Source organism: Sphaerodactylus townsendi, linkage group LG01 (assembly GCF_021028975.2).
Source record: "Sphaerodactylus townsendi isolate TG3544 linkage group LG01, MPM_Stown_v2.3, whole genome shotgun sequence".
Taxonomy (NCBI): domain Eukaryota; kingdom Metazoa; phylum Chordata; class Lepidosauria; order Squamata; family Sphaerodactylidae; genus Sphaerodactylus; species Sphaerodactylus townsendi.
This window is the reverse complement of record NC_059425.1, coordinates 121,801,235-121,814,698: the sequence shown is the minus strand read 5'-3', so window position 1 is coordinate 121,814,698 and position 13,464 is coordinate 121,801,235. Positions and strand designations below refer to the sequence as shown.

At 38.9% G+C, this 13,464-nt stretch overlaps 1 protein-coding gene across 1 annotated transcript in view; it reads left to right on the top strand.

Annotated features, from left to right (window-relative positions):
- The window catches only part of CDC40 (cell division cycle 40), a 58,615-nt gene that overhangs the window by 26,345 nt on the left and 18,806 nt on the right, over positions 1-13,464 (top strand). Inside the window, exons 5-6 of the mRNA XM_048492856.1 lie at positions 8,299-8,382; positions 9,849-9,988. Coding sequence (XP_048348813.1) covers positions 8,299-8,382; positions 9,849-9,988 — 224 coding nt within the window. The remainder of the gene's footprint in view (positions 1-8,298; positions 8,383-9,848; positions 9,989-13,464) is intronic.

The following is a 13,464-nucleotide window of genomic DNA, read 5'->3' as shown; positions in this document are numbered from 1 at the left end:
TTTCCTGGTTGGATTCTGTGTTGATGTGGACAGAGCAGGTTGCAGAATGGTTATTTTTTCTTTTCTTTTTTTTGACACTACAATCTCAGGAGAACATCCTTTTTTAAGTACCCTTGTCTTGGTAATCATATTTTTTTTAGAAAAAAAAGTTTCACATTGCTCTGGAAGCAAAGTAAATACAAGCGTGAATGGTAACTTTGCTTTCTTATTCATCATCGTATTTAAAGAAAGGAGTTACACGGAGTTCCCCTGTGTTCCCACAATATGTTTTTTGCAAGCCGTTCACAGTAGAGAGGGTTGAAAGCTCATCTTCTTTCCTCACAACTTCAAGCTTCTTTGCAGGAATGCATTTCATGCCTAAAATGTTGCTAACATAAGACAAAGGTTCCATTGTTCACATTACTTCAGACTAATAAAAATACACTGTTATACTGTCAGCAAGAGACAGCAGGAAATAATAAATGTAGTTCATGCAGACCACGGGCTGTCTTCCAGGTCTGCCTTGTGTGGATAACTATTGCAATGCTAGTTGCTGGTTATATTAGGCTAGTAGAAACATCACAATGTGAAACTTATTCAAAGTTAACTAAAAGAAAATTAAAAAAACAAAGACTTACTCTCTTCCACTGTTCTTTTTTGACTCTGTATATTACTCCTCATTTTAGTGAGTACATCCATAGCATGCTTGAAGATTTGCTTGAGTAGAATAATTCCATTCAAGACCAGTTGAGGATGGCCATATCTGGCTGCTGCATCTGCCATCACTTTTGGAATTCTGGGAAAAGGGAACAATATCCCTCTCACCAGTGACCCTGCCCCTCTGGCACACAATCAGAAAATATTAGTAGGTTCTAAGGAAGTGAGTTGTAACAGAGGCAGCACTTATAAATGAATTCTCCCAACAAATGTAGAGCCAGAGCCTTCTGAAGTCCCTCTTGCTCTTAGGAGGTGACATATGTCCAAGATAGCTTAGTCAGTCAGTTGGGAGACATCTGAAGCTTGCTTTGCTTTTCTACTTCATGCAGGGGGGAAAATGTCAATGATTTTTCCCCTACTCCATTTTTCTGTGGAAAATTCTTTATTTTTAAAGGTTCATTGCTTGATAAAATCAATTCTAATTCATCTTTTTTTCTGGAAAATGCATATCACTGATTTTATCTCCAAGTCTCAAGAGAAGGTCACAAGGGAGCTCACTGGTGGGTGCCACAACACCTGCAGCCTCTCGACAGAGAAAATGGCTGCTCTTCAGTCCTTCAGTAGGGTGAATCTTTGCTTACATGTAGAGACAGACGACCTTATAAACTGGCTATCATTGAAACAGAAGTGTCCTCACGCCTCTGTGGACCACATGGTATTTACTGTACTATTTTGTGAAAATCTTTGTCTTTGGTTTGTGTTTCTAAAGAACTTGCCTTTACTTGTAATATTGCAAAATAATTTTTTAGCACTTTGTTTCCTCATTGTGGTAGTTTCTGTGAGGAGGCTGGGTAAGGGAGGACAGTGCAGTTAAGTAGCCATACATCTTTTCATTGGTCACCTATATTTAGAAAATATTTGTCATTAATATTATTCCAGTATACATCTTGATTGGTAGGGCAGCTGAATTTTAGATTCTTTTATTTATGTTAGACCAGATTTGGTTTAATGGAGGAAAAAATAGAGGGCTTTAATTTGGTATATGTCACATAAAAGAATATTTAGCTTAAGCCTGCAGGTTTTTCCTTACAGCTGTGTTTGGAAGTCTGTCAGTAAGGAAGATGGGAATCTCTTTCACATTCTCAGTATAAAGTATGAATTGTTCAGAGCCCTTTTTATAAAGAAAAGATGCTGAACCAAATGCAGCTTGGCTATAGAAAACACTGCTCCCCCTGAAGATTAAATCTCACCCAGTGTCTCCATTCATGTTGGCTTGTTTAGAGAGAGCAACAGCAAAACAAATAGTCCTGGAGACAGCATCAATACAGCATGAGGACAAATAAGCTGCTGTATCGATTCTGACATGCATCCAAATTGGCATTTCTGCCTTATTTAAAGAGAATCTGTAAAATTGAGTCTACTGGAAAATTGGCTCAGTTTCAATGTGCAAAGACCTCACTTGAAGTAAAACTATGTTTTGGAGCATTCCATGTATTTGAATAGAAACTGCTTTCGTAAACTTCAAATAGTCCTATGGCATTTACAGTAATCAGTCTTGCAAATAGTTAATGAAAATCCACCCGTCCAGCAGTCATATGGTGTGGAAAATTTTCTGGAAAATTTTCTGATGCTATATTTTTCTGTGAAAATGCTTAGGGGCAGAAAATTAGCATCCATCATGAGATAAGAAATCTTATGTCTCCTGTTCAAGTTATTGATTGCAATTCTCATTTTCGATAACTAGGGAAACACTTTTGTTTACAATAGGCTGTAGAGCAGTGGTTCTCAACCCTCCTAATGCCACGACCCTTTAATACAGTTCCTCCTGTTGTGGTGACCCCCAACCCTAACATTTATCCATTTTACAGATGGAGAACACTGATGCAGAGAGTCATAGGTGACCCCTGTGAAAGGGTCGTTCAATCCCCAAAGGGGTCCTGACCCCCAGGTTGAGAACCACTGCTGTAGAGGTTTTAAGAATTGTCTTCTACTTCAGCTATAAAAAACAGACTGAAAACTCTATTAAATCTGTCCTTGTTTGCTAAATGTTTTTTTCCCCTTACCCAGTAATACGAATGAAGATGATAAATGTTACAGGAATCTGTGACTCATAACTGTCACATTGATGTATTGGTACCCACCAATATATGTTTTTGGCTTTCCTAACTCTGTGGCTGTTGCTTCTGAGTACTGGCATTTTATATGCCTGGTCTCTATCATTATCCACATTATCTTAATTATAACTAATAAATTACAAGGCTGTTCTCATGTGCAGACTAGGGTGCAGTGTTCTCTGTTATTTTCTAGACTCAACGTGGCTTCCATTGTTCTCCTCTCTTTTTTACCTTCATAACAACCATGTGAGGTAAATTAGACTGAGAGCGTATGACTGGCCAAGGTCACCCAGCAAGCTTCTGTGGCAGAGTAGGGATTTGAACCTGCGTGTCCCAGATCATAGTTTGACACTAGCAATATTGTCCTACAGAAATTGTGTTAGTTTCCCATAAGGTGGTATTACATATTTGGACATCTATTATTTGAGAGTCAATGTATTGGTAAAAAAGAGAAAAGTTTAGGAATGCAGGTAGCTAGAATTGAGAGTGTGTTCAAAATGAGACGTCATTTAACTGTCAATTTTTTAAAAGATTGCAGAATATTCTTCTACCCTCAGAATCTAGTTCTTCTTATTCTGCTTATTGCCATTACAGAATTACAGTTAAGACCAAAAAATACCAATTCTGGTATCAGCAAAATACAATGTACTTGGACATTTGAGAATGTAGCTGTGTATTTGTGGAACTGAAAGGTGAAATTGAGTTCTGAATTGGGCAACAAATGCTGATTAAGCAAACGACCTTGTACTGACTGTCTCAACTCTGTGAAATCTTACCATGTCCTCCAGGTTTTTTGCTAAGTATGACAGCTGGATATTGCTGCTTGAGTATTAATGCCTGGTAGCGAGAGATCTGGGGAAGGGAGAGCATGACATCATGCATCCTAGTCTCTTTGCCACAAAGGGATGGTGCTTATTTAAAGCACTTATTTAAAGCACTTATTAAAGCACTTATATCCTGCCTTTGGGGTTGCAGTAGCCCAAAAAGCGCCGTGTAAAAAGTACACCCAACGCGGCATGAAAATGATGGAGACCAATCAGCACACTTTATGCCTTCATTGCCTCTAGTAGGCATGTTAGTACTTGCTGCCATTGTCCTCAATTTGCCCTGAAGGCAAGGAGCAATAGAGCCTCCCACTTCAGGGCTTCACTCTGGGAAAAGTCACTGGCCCATTAGGCAAGGGACACTTACTTCGGAGCTCTTTGCTGCAGAGCAGAGTTGTAGTGGGGTCTGCTCGTTTACATGTGAAGAGGCACCCCACTGCCTGCAGCATGGCTTCCCTTCTGAACTCTCCTAGGTCTTCTTTTCCTGGCTTGCTTAACTCACTTTTAAAGGTGTATTTGCTAGGCCCAAACTCCCCCGACTTTTTCAAGGGAGAAAATTCTGGACCCTCATGTCTCTAACAGCAGGTGTTAAGGAAGAGATTACGGGTGACAATGTATTCTTTACCTGGTCCCATGCTATCTTGTGTAGCATTTGTTGTCACATTATCATTACTGTAGATTTATTTGCTATTTTCCTCACCCAGGTCCATATTTTCTTGGGAACTTTAACTAAATATTTATTAATATAAATTAGCATTCCTTAATTAATATCCATTCTTTCAGTTAACCTAAACTGGAAATTTGGTGGTTTATTTTAAGATTAGGTATTCCTAGCGACTTTTTATCCAAAGCTCCAAAGTCAGTATTTTAACTGTTATTGCCAGTTAACGCTTTATCAGAAATTTCAGCTGGCAACTTGCAAAAAAGGAATTTTAAACTTGGAAGTTGCCAAAAAGGAATTTTAAACTTGGAAGACTTTTAATATGTTTGTTCTTCTGGGGTCTCCAGAGTGGGGGTTTAGGGGTTCTTTTTAGTTAATGGATCATAATTAATTTTACAAAAACCTTTACTGTTCTTAACAAAATACTTGTTATGTTTAATTATCATCATACCCAAAATCCAGTTATCTTCTTTGCATTCACTGTATTTATCTACATTCAGTTTGTACCCTGAGACACTACCATATTGCATAACAAGGGTCTCTGATTCTATACAAGATTATTCTGTCCCTGATTAAAAAGGTAGCAGTGTCATCAGTGTACAGACCAATTTTGGACTAGGTAAATCCACTTTAATTCCCTGAATGTTCATCTTCCCCCTCGCCATAAATACTAATGATTCCAAAGAGATTGTGACAAGAAGAGCCGAAGAGGGTATCCTTGAAGAACATCTCTTCTGATGTTTATTTGAGGAGACAGACACCCATTTATACTTGCTTTAGCAAAAGATTGTGAGTATATTAGATTAGCCCATCTTACAAAATTGTCTGTAAAACCGAAGACCACTGCAGATTCTAGCAAAAATCTGGGTTTCACTCTATTACGTACTTCTTACTCTAAGATCAAGGAAAAAAAGCTGACAATTCCTTCCTTATCAACAAGCTGAATAAAGTTAACAATATTTTCTGTATTTATAACAATAGATCAACCATGAAGCCAGTTTGTCAGATGATATATACATTTATTTTATTTTAAATACTTCAATTTATTAGTTAAAATCAAATAAAAAACATTTTATTACATATTTATACATATAATTTTAGCAAATTCATAACATTAAGTCACAGTAATATTTGTCATACTACAGTAACTTTCTCTTTTATGTCCTTCCATAACAGACTCTCAACTTACTGTTACCATTCTATCTTTCGATATTCCAGTATTTTTGTACAAATATTTTACAATTTTCTTTTCACTGTGTCTTGTTCTCTCTCTCTTTTTTCAAGTGGGCTAATCTATTTTTGCTCAATATTTACAACAATATAACCATTTGTCACAGTTTTCTTTATATTTCATGTAATTCAACAGTGGCAACCATCTTTTAAAGAAGTTGTCCATATCCAAGTTCTTCATTAGGGATGTTAATTTATCATTTCCTGCATAAACTATTAATTTGTTCAGCCATTCTTCCACATCCAGTGTTTTCTTTTCCAATTCCTTGCGATGAAGATCCTTGCTGCTATAATCATAATACGTTAACCATCTATTTTCTGATTTAATAATTCCATCCATCATATTTAACAGATATAATTCCATTCTCATTTCAGATTTGTAACCAGTTATTTGTCCCATCATTACATTAATACTTTCCCAGAAAGGTTTAGCTAAAGTACATTCCCACCAGGCATGTTCATAGGATCCTTTCTCTTTTTGACATCTCCAACAGATTTCTGGATTATTGGGATACATTTTTGCTAATTTCTTAGGGCATAAATGCCAGCGATAAAACATTTTAATGAAATTCTCCCTTAAGGAGATGTTATAAGTATATTTTTTATTGTTTTTCCATAACTTATCCCATTGCTGTAGCTCTATGTCTTTGCCAATTATTTTCGCCCAAGTGATCATATTATGTTTTACTCTTTCTGTTTCTAGTAAGACATTATACATTCTTTTTATCATACCTTTGTTACCCTTACATAATGAATTCCATATTATACAATTTTGCATTTCAAATCCACCTGGTGCATCACTTTTATATTCTTTCTCAACTTATAAGTAAAAAAAAAACCATTGACATTTTTTCTTTTATTATTCTCTTGATTTCATCCTCTTTTTTAAGTACCTCTTTTTATTATTCTCTTGATTTCATCCTCTTTTTTAAGTAATATACTCGTGTATAAGTCGAGTTTTCCAGCCCTTTTCCTGGACTGAAAAATGCCCACTCGACTTATACGCAGGTCACCACTTATCGGTACCTCCAGTTGCAAGATGACATCGCTTGTTGCTGCTTGTCTGGGTGCAGGGCTTCCCAGGAGGGAGAAGGGGGAACCCCCACAGCTTTCTCCTGGCCTCGGCAGAGGCTGGGGGCGGGGCGCCGGGTTGCTCTTCTTGCAGCTGCAGAAGCCGCTTGTGCTGGGCCACCCCCTCCTGGGAAGTCCATGAGGGCAAAATATATTAGTTGGATTTATATCCTGACCTTTCCCAACCAAGGTCGGGCTAAGTAGCCCTTTCCTAGGAATTATCAGGTCCATCCCCCCTCTCCTTGTTTGTTGAACTGCATACTTAGACTTTAAATTCAGACCAGAGGCGGAGCAAGGGGAAACTGCGCCTGGGGTGTTTGTGCGCCCTGCCGCAGTGTCACCCACCCCCGGAACGCCACACCCCTTCAATGACCCAGCCACGCCTCTGGCACTGCTTCACCCAGGGCATCGCGCACCCTGCTCCGTGGGCGCAACGCCACTGATTCAGACAAAACAAGTACACACATCCCCCCCCTTTGCCATTTTGATACTTTTGACGTTCTTCCTGGAGAGGCTGATGTCTCTGAAACACAGTTCTGCTTGATGAGTCATCAATAATAGGGATGAAGGCAAGAGGGAATGTGCTTTTGTCTGTATATAGGAGACTGAGAGGAGAACTACTATGGAACAGATTAGCACTTCAGATTTCACAACAAGCTAAATTGGTAAAAGCTGTGATTTAAAAACCATTTGAGCTCTTACCAACAAACCACCACAGTTTTTTGGTGAAGAGGTGCAGGCAGGCATTCATTAAAAAAGAGTTTAATCAAATCATGACTTATAAAACTCATTGTCTTGGCATCTGAATGTAGCCAAACTGGCAGCCAATGAAACTGGTGTAAAATTGGCAAGATGGTTCATGTATCTTGTCCCAGTTAACAATATGGCTGCTGTATTCTGAACTTGTTGTACTTTCCAGGTGCTCTTCAAAGGCAGCCTCTTCCATTTATGCTGCCCTTGATGAAGTAGACTGATCAGCTATGATACAATCTTTGTCATTTTTTTCTGACTTTGTAAGGAAGTACTTTATTCTTTTACGGAGTCACATAATGCATTTTCTTCTGTCATCAAATGGTTACAACACTTAGATTTTCATCTCAAGCATTCAGTCACCATGGTAATATCATTGAGATCCCAGAATACTTTATGAGCGAAGGATGTAAAATACAGATAGGCACACACTTTTAAAAATCTGTCAGCTAAAAATAGATGACTGTTATAGTGCCCAGAATAGTGCAAATACATTAATCCTGGAAGAGATTCTAAGAACTAGTCAAATTATCATTCTAAGAACTAGTTTCTAAGAACAAACCAAGTCAAATTACAAATTATCAACTAGCGTAAGTAATGTTTTATAAAATGGTACTATTCTTTCCGTGTGCCCTTGCTCTTTTCAAAAATAATTAAATTTGTATGCTATGTTGTTTTGTTAAACTGCAAAATGTGGAAAGTGTGCATCAACAGCATTGATTTCAGTATCGGTCATGGCAAGGACAGTAATTCTAAAAACACAGTATATTTAACTTTAGTAGACTGACCACAGAATTGGTAGCTATTGCCCCTTGTTCTGTTGTGCAAGCTGTCTCACAAATGGAGAAGTAAATAAATAAACAAAGCATTGGTTTCTGCCAATTTCCCTTCCCCCTTATGGCAACACCCCATGCCGCTGTCCCCCTTTTCCTCGAAGAAATTATTGCAAATAAGAATAATCTGTAAAGGAAGAATCTTAATATTAATTTGTGGCACTGCCTTTCTTCTCCAGGATATGCTCTGGATCCTTCAGTAGATAATTATGATGTTTCTACTAAATATATTGGATCTGTTGAGGAAGCAGAAAAGAATCAAGGTAGGAAATCAGAGTTTGTTTAAATTATCATCTACACTGTTGTATTTAAAATGTCAAGTTTCTGAATGAAGAAAATGTTAGATAAAATAAATAGAATTGTCTTGTTGTGTTTAAGCAGTTTGGGGCTTCTGAACGACTGATACAGTAGGAGTACACCTAGGGCTGCCAAGCAGTAGCTACTACTGTAGCTCTGTGTCTGCTAGTACCTCCTGTGGCTGTCATTCAAAATTATAGGCAAAATTTCTGGCTAAGCTGAATGTTATTGAACCGGCACTGGGAGCCCTGACCATACTCTGAAAGGGAATTTCTGTACGCATTCACATGGGTGGAACCTGTTGCCAGAAATGGGCAAGGTTTGCATAAAGCTTCACTGTTCAGAACAGTGGCAAGGAAATAACTACCAACAGAAAGAAAACTCTCCCTGAAATTGTTTCACAGGTCAGAGAGTGAAGGTGTGCCCTCCTCTCCCTCCCCCCCCCCCCTTTCAAACACACATCCCATTAACAGTTTGGATGGCGGAAAATTCTGACTGCCAATTTTCACATGATACCCAGGGATTCATTTCATTTCAAAATCCTGATGGTGTTTTTAGCCTTTAAAGTGTCATACAGCAAGAAAGGAACCCCTTCTGTCAAAACTTTTGTATGTAAGCTTTACTCCTGTTCAGTGAGAAAGAGCCTTGGAAACAAATGTGTTGTGAGAAATGGAGGCTTAACATTTGAGATCTGGCTACAGCACATTCTGTCAGGAAAATTTCCTACATCTAGCAAGATGGTCACCAGATATGTATGGAAATTGAGGTTGATCCAGCTGAGTTCACTGTCTGTCTTCCTCTTGATCCCGGTTTCCTGGCTCTCTCCATACTTTTGGACTTCTACATCTTATTATTTGCTCCCTTACCACATCTTTTTATTGCATCCTTTACTTCAGGTCTGTGCCTCTTTCGCTTTTCTTCTACAGTCCTATTTAGTTGTCTTGTATTCATGTAGGTATGTTAGTAATATCTGCTAATTATGTGGAATTCTCTTCTTGGGTCCTGGACTCAGTTCCTTTATTGAAGAATGCAAAAAGAAACGACAGGTCTGTAGGCTGCTGACTGTACAAATATGTAACTGAAGCACGGAGCAGAGGGCACTGATTGTTCTGTTGGTTGATGATTTCACAACTACCATTTATTCAGCTCTGGCAACATCTTGTTGGACAAGACTTCTAGGGGCATGTACCTATCCATGGGGGAAAAGATTCTCCAGACATCACAAATTACTTAGCTTTCACAGCCTTATGACAGCCCCGCAGCCACCAAGCAGTTTAAGGTTGGAATGTTATTACTGAAAGTTAAATAAAGCAGCATTGTGATTATGGAAATTTTGAATTTTGATTTGGATTTTTATGAGTATTTTAAAAAGAAGTGGGGTTCTTTAAGTAAAATGTTGCCTACAAGTATAACTTCTTTTTCCTGCTCATAGGTCTGACAGTATTTGAAACTGGGCAGAAGAAAACAGAAAAAAGGAAGAAATTCAAAGAGAATGATGCCTCTAATATTGATGGTTTCTTGGGACCATGGGCAAAGTACATTGATGAAAAGGATGTTGCCAAACCTTCAGAAGTGAGCATTGCTTGTTTGTTTGTTTGCCTTGTATGTGTCGTTGTAGCAATATTGATCATTCCGAAGTACACACAAGCTGGGATCCAAAGAGGCCCTTAAATCTTCTCATATATGCACAGAGGTTTCTGAATTTTCCTTCCAGCTACAGCCCTATAAGCTAATTGACTGGTGCATTGGAGGGTCTCCTAACATCCTGAGTGCAGAATCTTTGGGGAATATTTTTCATTTAAGTATGTCCAATAGACCTGGCCTCCCAGGTGGACCTCAACTCTCCTTCCTTTAAATTCCTGTGTTGGTTGTCTCCTTCCCCTTGTGGTGTCAGTTTAAATCCCTCTTGATGAATCTCCCAGGTTTCTGCCAAACACATTCTTCCCTGACCTTGATAGGTGAAGTCTATCACATACCAGTACGTTGTCATCCAATAAATCTAGCCTGTGGACCCTGAATCCAAACAGCTGCTTTTAGCACCACGAACACAGACAGTAGTTCACCTCCCATTATCTTCTGTTCCTGTCGCATTCCCCTTCCTCTGACAGGAAGGATTGAAGAGAGCACCACCTGTGCCCCCATTCCCTTTACTTCCTCCCAAGAGCTTCATAGTCACCCTTAATACTTTCAGTGGTGTTCACAGCTGTGTCATTGGCTCCCATGTAAGCCATCACAAGTGGGTAACGATCTATTGATCAGCTTTGGGATCCGCTCTACAATATCTGTAATTTTTGCCCCTGGCAAGCAACACACCTCTTATGCCAGGGGGTTAGACCTGGATACAAGATGTTCCATACCCCTCAGCAGAAATTCACCTATGGCCAATATTTTTCCTTTTCCTTCCAGTTCTGTTTCTTTGTATCCCCCCTGTCCTCCTCCCTCTGTCTTCCTGATCCTTCCACTGGCTGTGTTTCCATCTCTGCCACCACCACTGTGAGGACCTGGAATTGATTCTGGAGTGTTGTCTTGCTCAGTGCCTTTGGGGTTGCACTATAGGGTCTTGCTAGGGCAGTCAACCACATAAATCGTACTGGTGTGTATTTGGTCGTCTGTAGACTTTGCATCCTAGTACTTTCCTTTCCTATTGCAGTTCATTGAGCCCTGCTGAGATTTTGTTCCTTGTGGTTAAGTGGGTCCTCAGAAACAGCATGGAGTCTACAGTGGGAAGGGAGAATTTTCAGAAATCACCACTCTTCTATTCTCTGAAGGGAGATTCCATTCTGTTGAAGAAACTGCATGATGGGATATAAATCTCAGTTTTTTTAAGGTCCCCATTTTTGAAAAACAAGAGACACAAAATCAATAAGGCATCAACTCTCCTAGAAACAGCCTGTGATGAGCTCAGGTGCAATTTTTTCACACTGTCTTACAGCAGCCTAAGCAAGAGAGACACATTTTTCAGTAACAGATTTATCACTTTTAGTAAACAAAAAAAGCAGCCTTATGCTGAACCTATCATCAGTATTTTCGTTAAAATACTTTGATCTCAGAGCTTTCCTTACAAGACATGGGGATGAATAGGGCTATCAGTCTTTCACTCACTTTCTCAAGAAATACAATCCCTCATGGTGAAATCCCCCCCCCCCCCAACGTCATTCAAGATTGTAATGTTCTTGAAACAGTTAAAACTCTTGTTTAGGATACAATAAAAGATCTAAGACCATTTCAGCCACATGCACAAAAAATAAACAAACACCATAGTACTGACCTTACTGAAGAAAGCTCAGCTAACTCATGCGTACATAAATTTAATTTTTTGCCAAATCCCCAAAGGAGCAGATAACATATTTAGAAAATCAAACAATGGTTTGCAATAAAAAATACTGCCACTTACATGGAGACAAAATGATAATAATATGAAGAACCAGTCCAACCTTTTACGTGGTTTCTTGGAGCAAAGTTCAGGGTATTCAGTATAAAGTCAACTATTCAGTGGAATTTATGTATGATTAAATTAAGAGTTCCATTCTAACATGTCATGATACAGTGTCCCATTCGTCATCTTAGCATTTAGATGGTGTTTTTGAGTCTACAAGTACATTATATACTTTTATCTCATAGTCTCTGTAAAAGTTCTGTGTTAACCCTGTAGTATGAGCAGGCGGTTGATGCTACGAGAGAAAGTGATTTGACTGGGGTTACCCAGTGAATCTGTCAGTGGAGTAACATTTGAATTGGGGGCATCCCAGCTCTTGAACCCTTGCAATTATCTCTAGTAAGGGATTTTAGCAGTGAGTTATAAACAGCATTCATGCTGATCACTGTGTACAGACCCTAACACTGTACAAGATTAAATCAACCAGTTTCCCCCACCAAGGTGTCTGGGTAGTGAGTGATCCGTGTTTATCAGGGTGACATGTGTATTTCCCAATGCTCATTCTCTGTGGCCATTGACACTGCTGGTTTGTCTGTTTTGAAATGGACTCCCTCCCCCAATCATGAACCATTGAATCAGAATGTGCTGACAGCCATTTTAGGGAATACGTGTGTATGCACCAGTAAATAAAATTTGGAAGTGCAGTCCAAGTGTAGAAGGGAAAAACTTCATAGAAACTGAACAGCACTCTGATTGAGTAAGCTGACCTAAACTATGATTGCTGGATCAAACCAGCTGACTAACTGAGGGAGGAGAGGTCTCTCTGAGAGGGAAAAAATTGAATTGGATTTGGATCTTCATGTTAATATCAAGTCCCTTAACTCTGTGTACGGAAAAAATCTACTCTGAAAGGGTTTCAGTCAGAGAATGAATCTGACCTGAATGTATTGTGTGTCAGCATATGCTAAGAGCAGAAAATACACAGACAAGATAACTGAAAGTTTATTTAGTGGTCAAGGCTGAAGTGGAATAGAGAGAGAGTCTTTCCACAGTGATCATAAATAAAGGGTGTGTGGAATATATCTTCTGGAAGATAGAAAAAGACTATTCCTAGGCCAGATAGAAAGGGAATTATACTCAGTGGAGGATTCACTGTCAGATGTATTAGTAATCTGCTAAAGTTACCTCATGAGGGAGATTTATGAAGAGTGAGTGACTAGCTGTGGAAAGGCTGTATGTGTATTGAGGAAGGGTACCAGCCGGTTAGAACCCAGAGTCTTTTTGAATCCATGTCAGTAACATATAAGAGTAACTCAATACAAAACTGCATCTTCATAAGAAATATAGCATCCAAGAAACTGAGAAACCTTGAAATCTTGATAAAATTATATGCATATGACAAACCAAAGATTGTATATAGTTTTCTCCTGCCTGATTTCAGTTGAAATATCTCTTAATTCCACCTGGTTTGTTCAGTAAATTTTAATTTTGCATGTTGAAGTTGCCTCAGTTCACTAATGCCTTAAGAAGTGGATTTGATTTAAGACAAAAAGAGCCTCTTCACCTTTCTGGAATTCCTTGGACTGAGCAGATCAGCTAAAAACCCTCACGTTCTACCTGAGAGGTACCTCAGTCTCAAGAAAGACGAGAACACCTGCATCCACGGACAGAG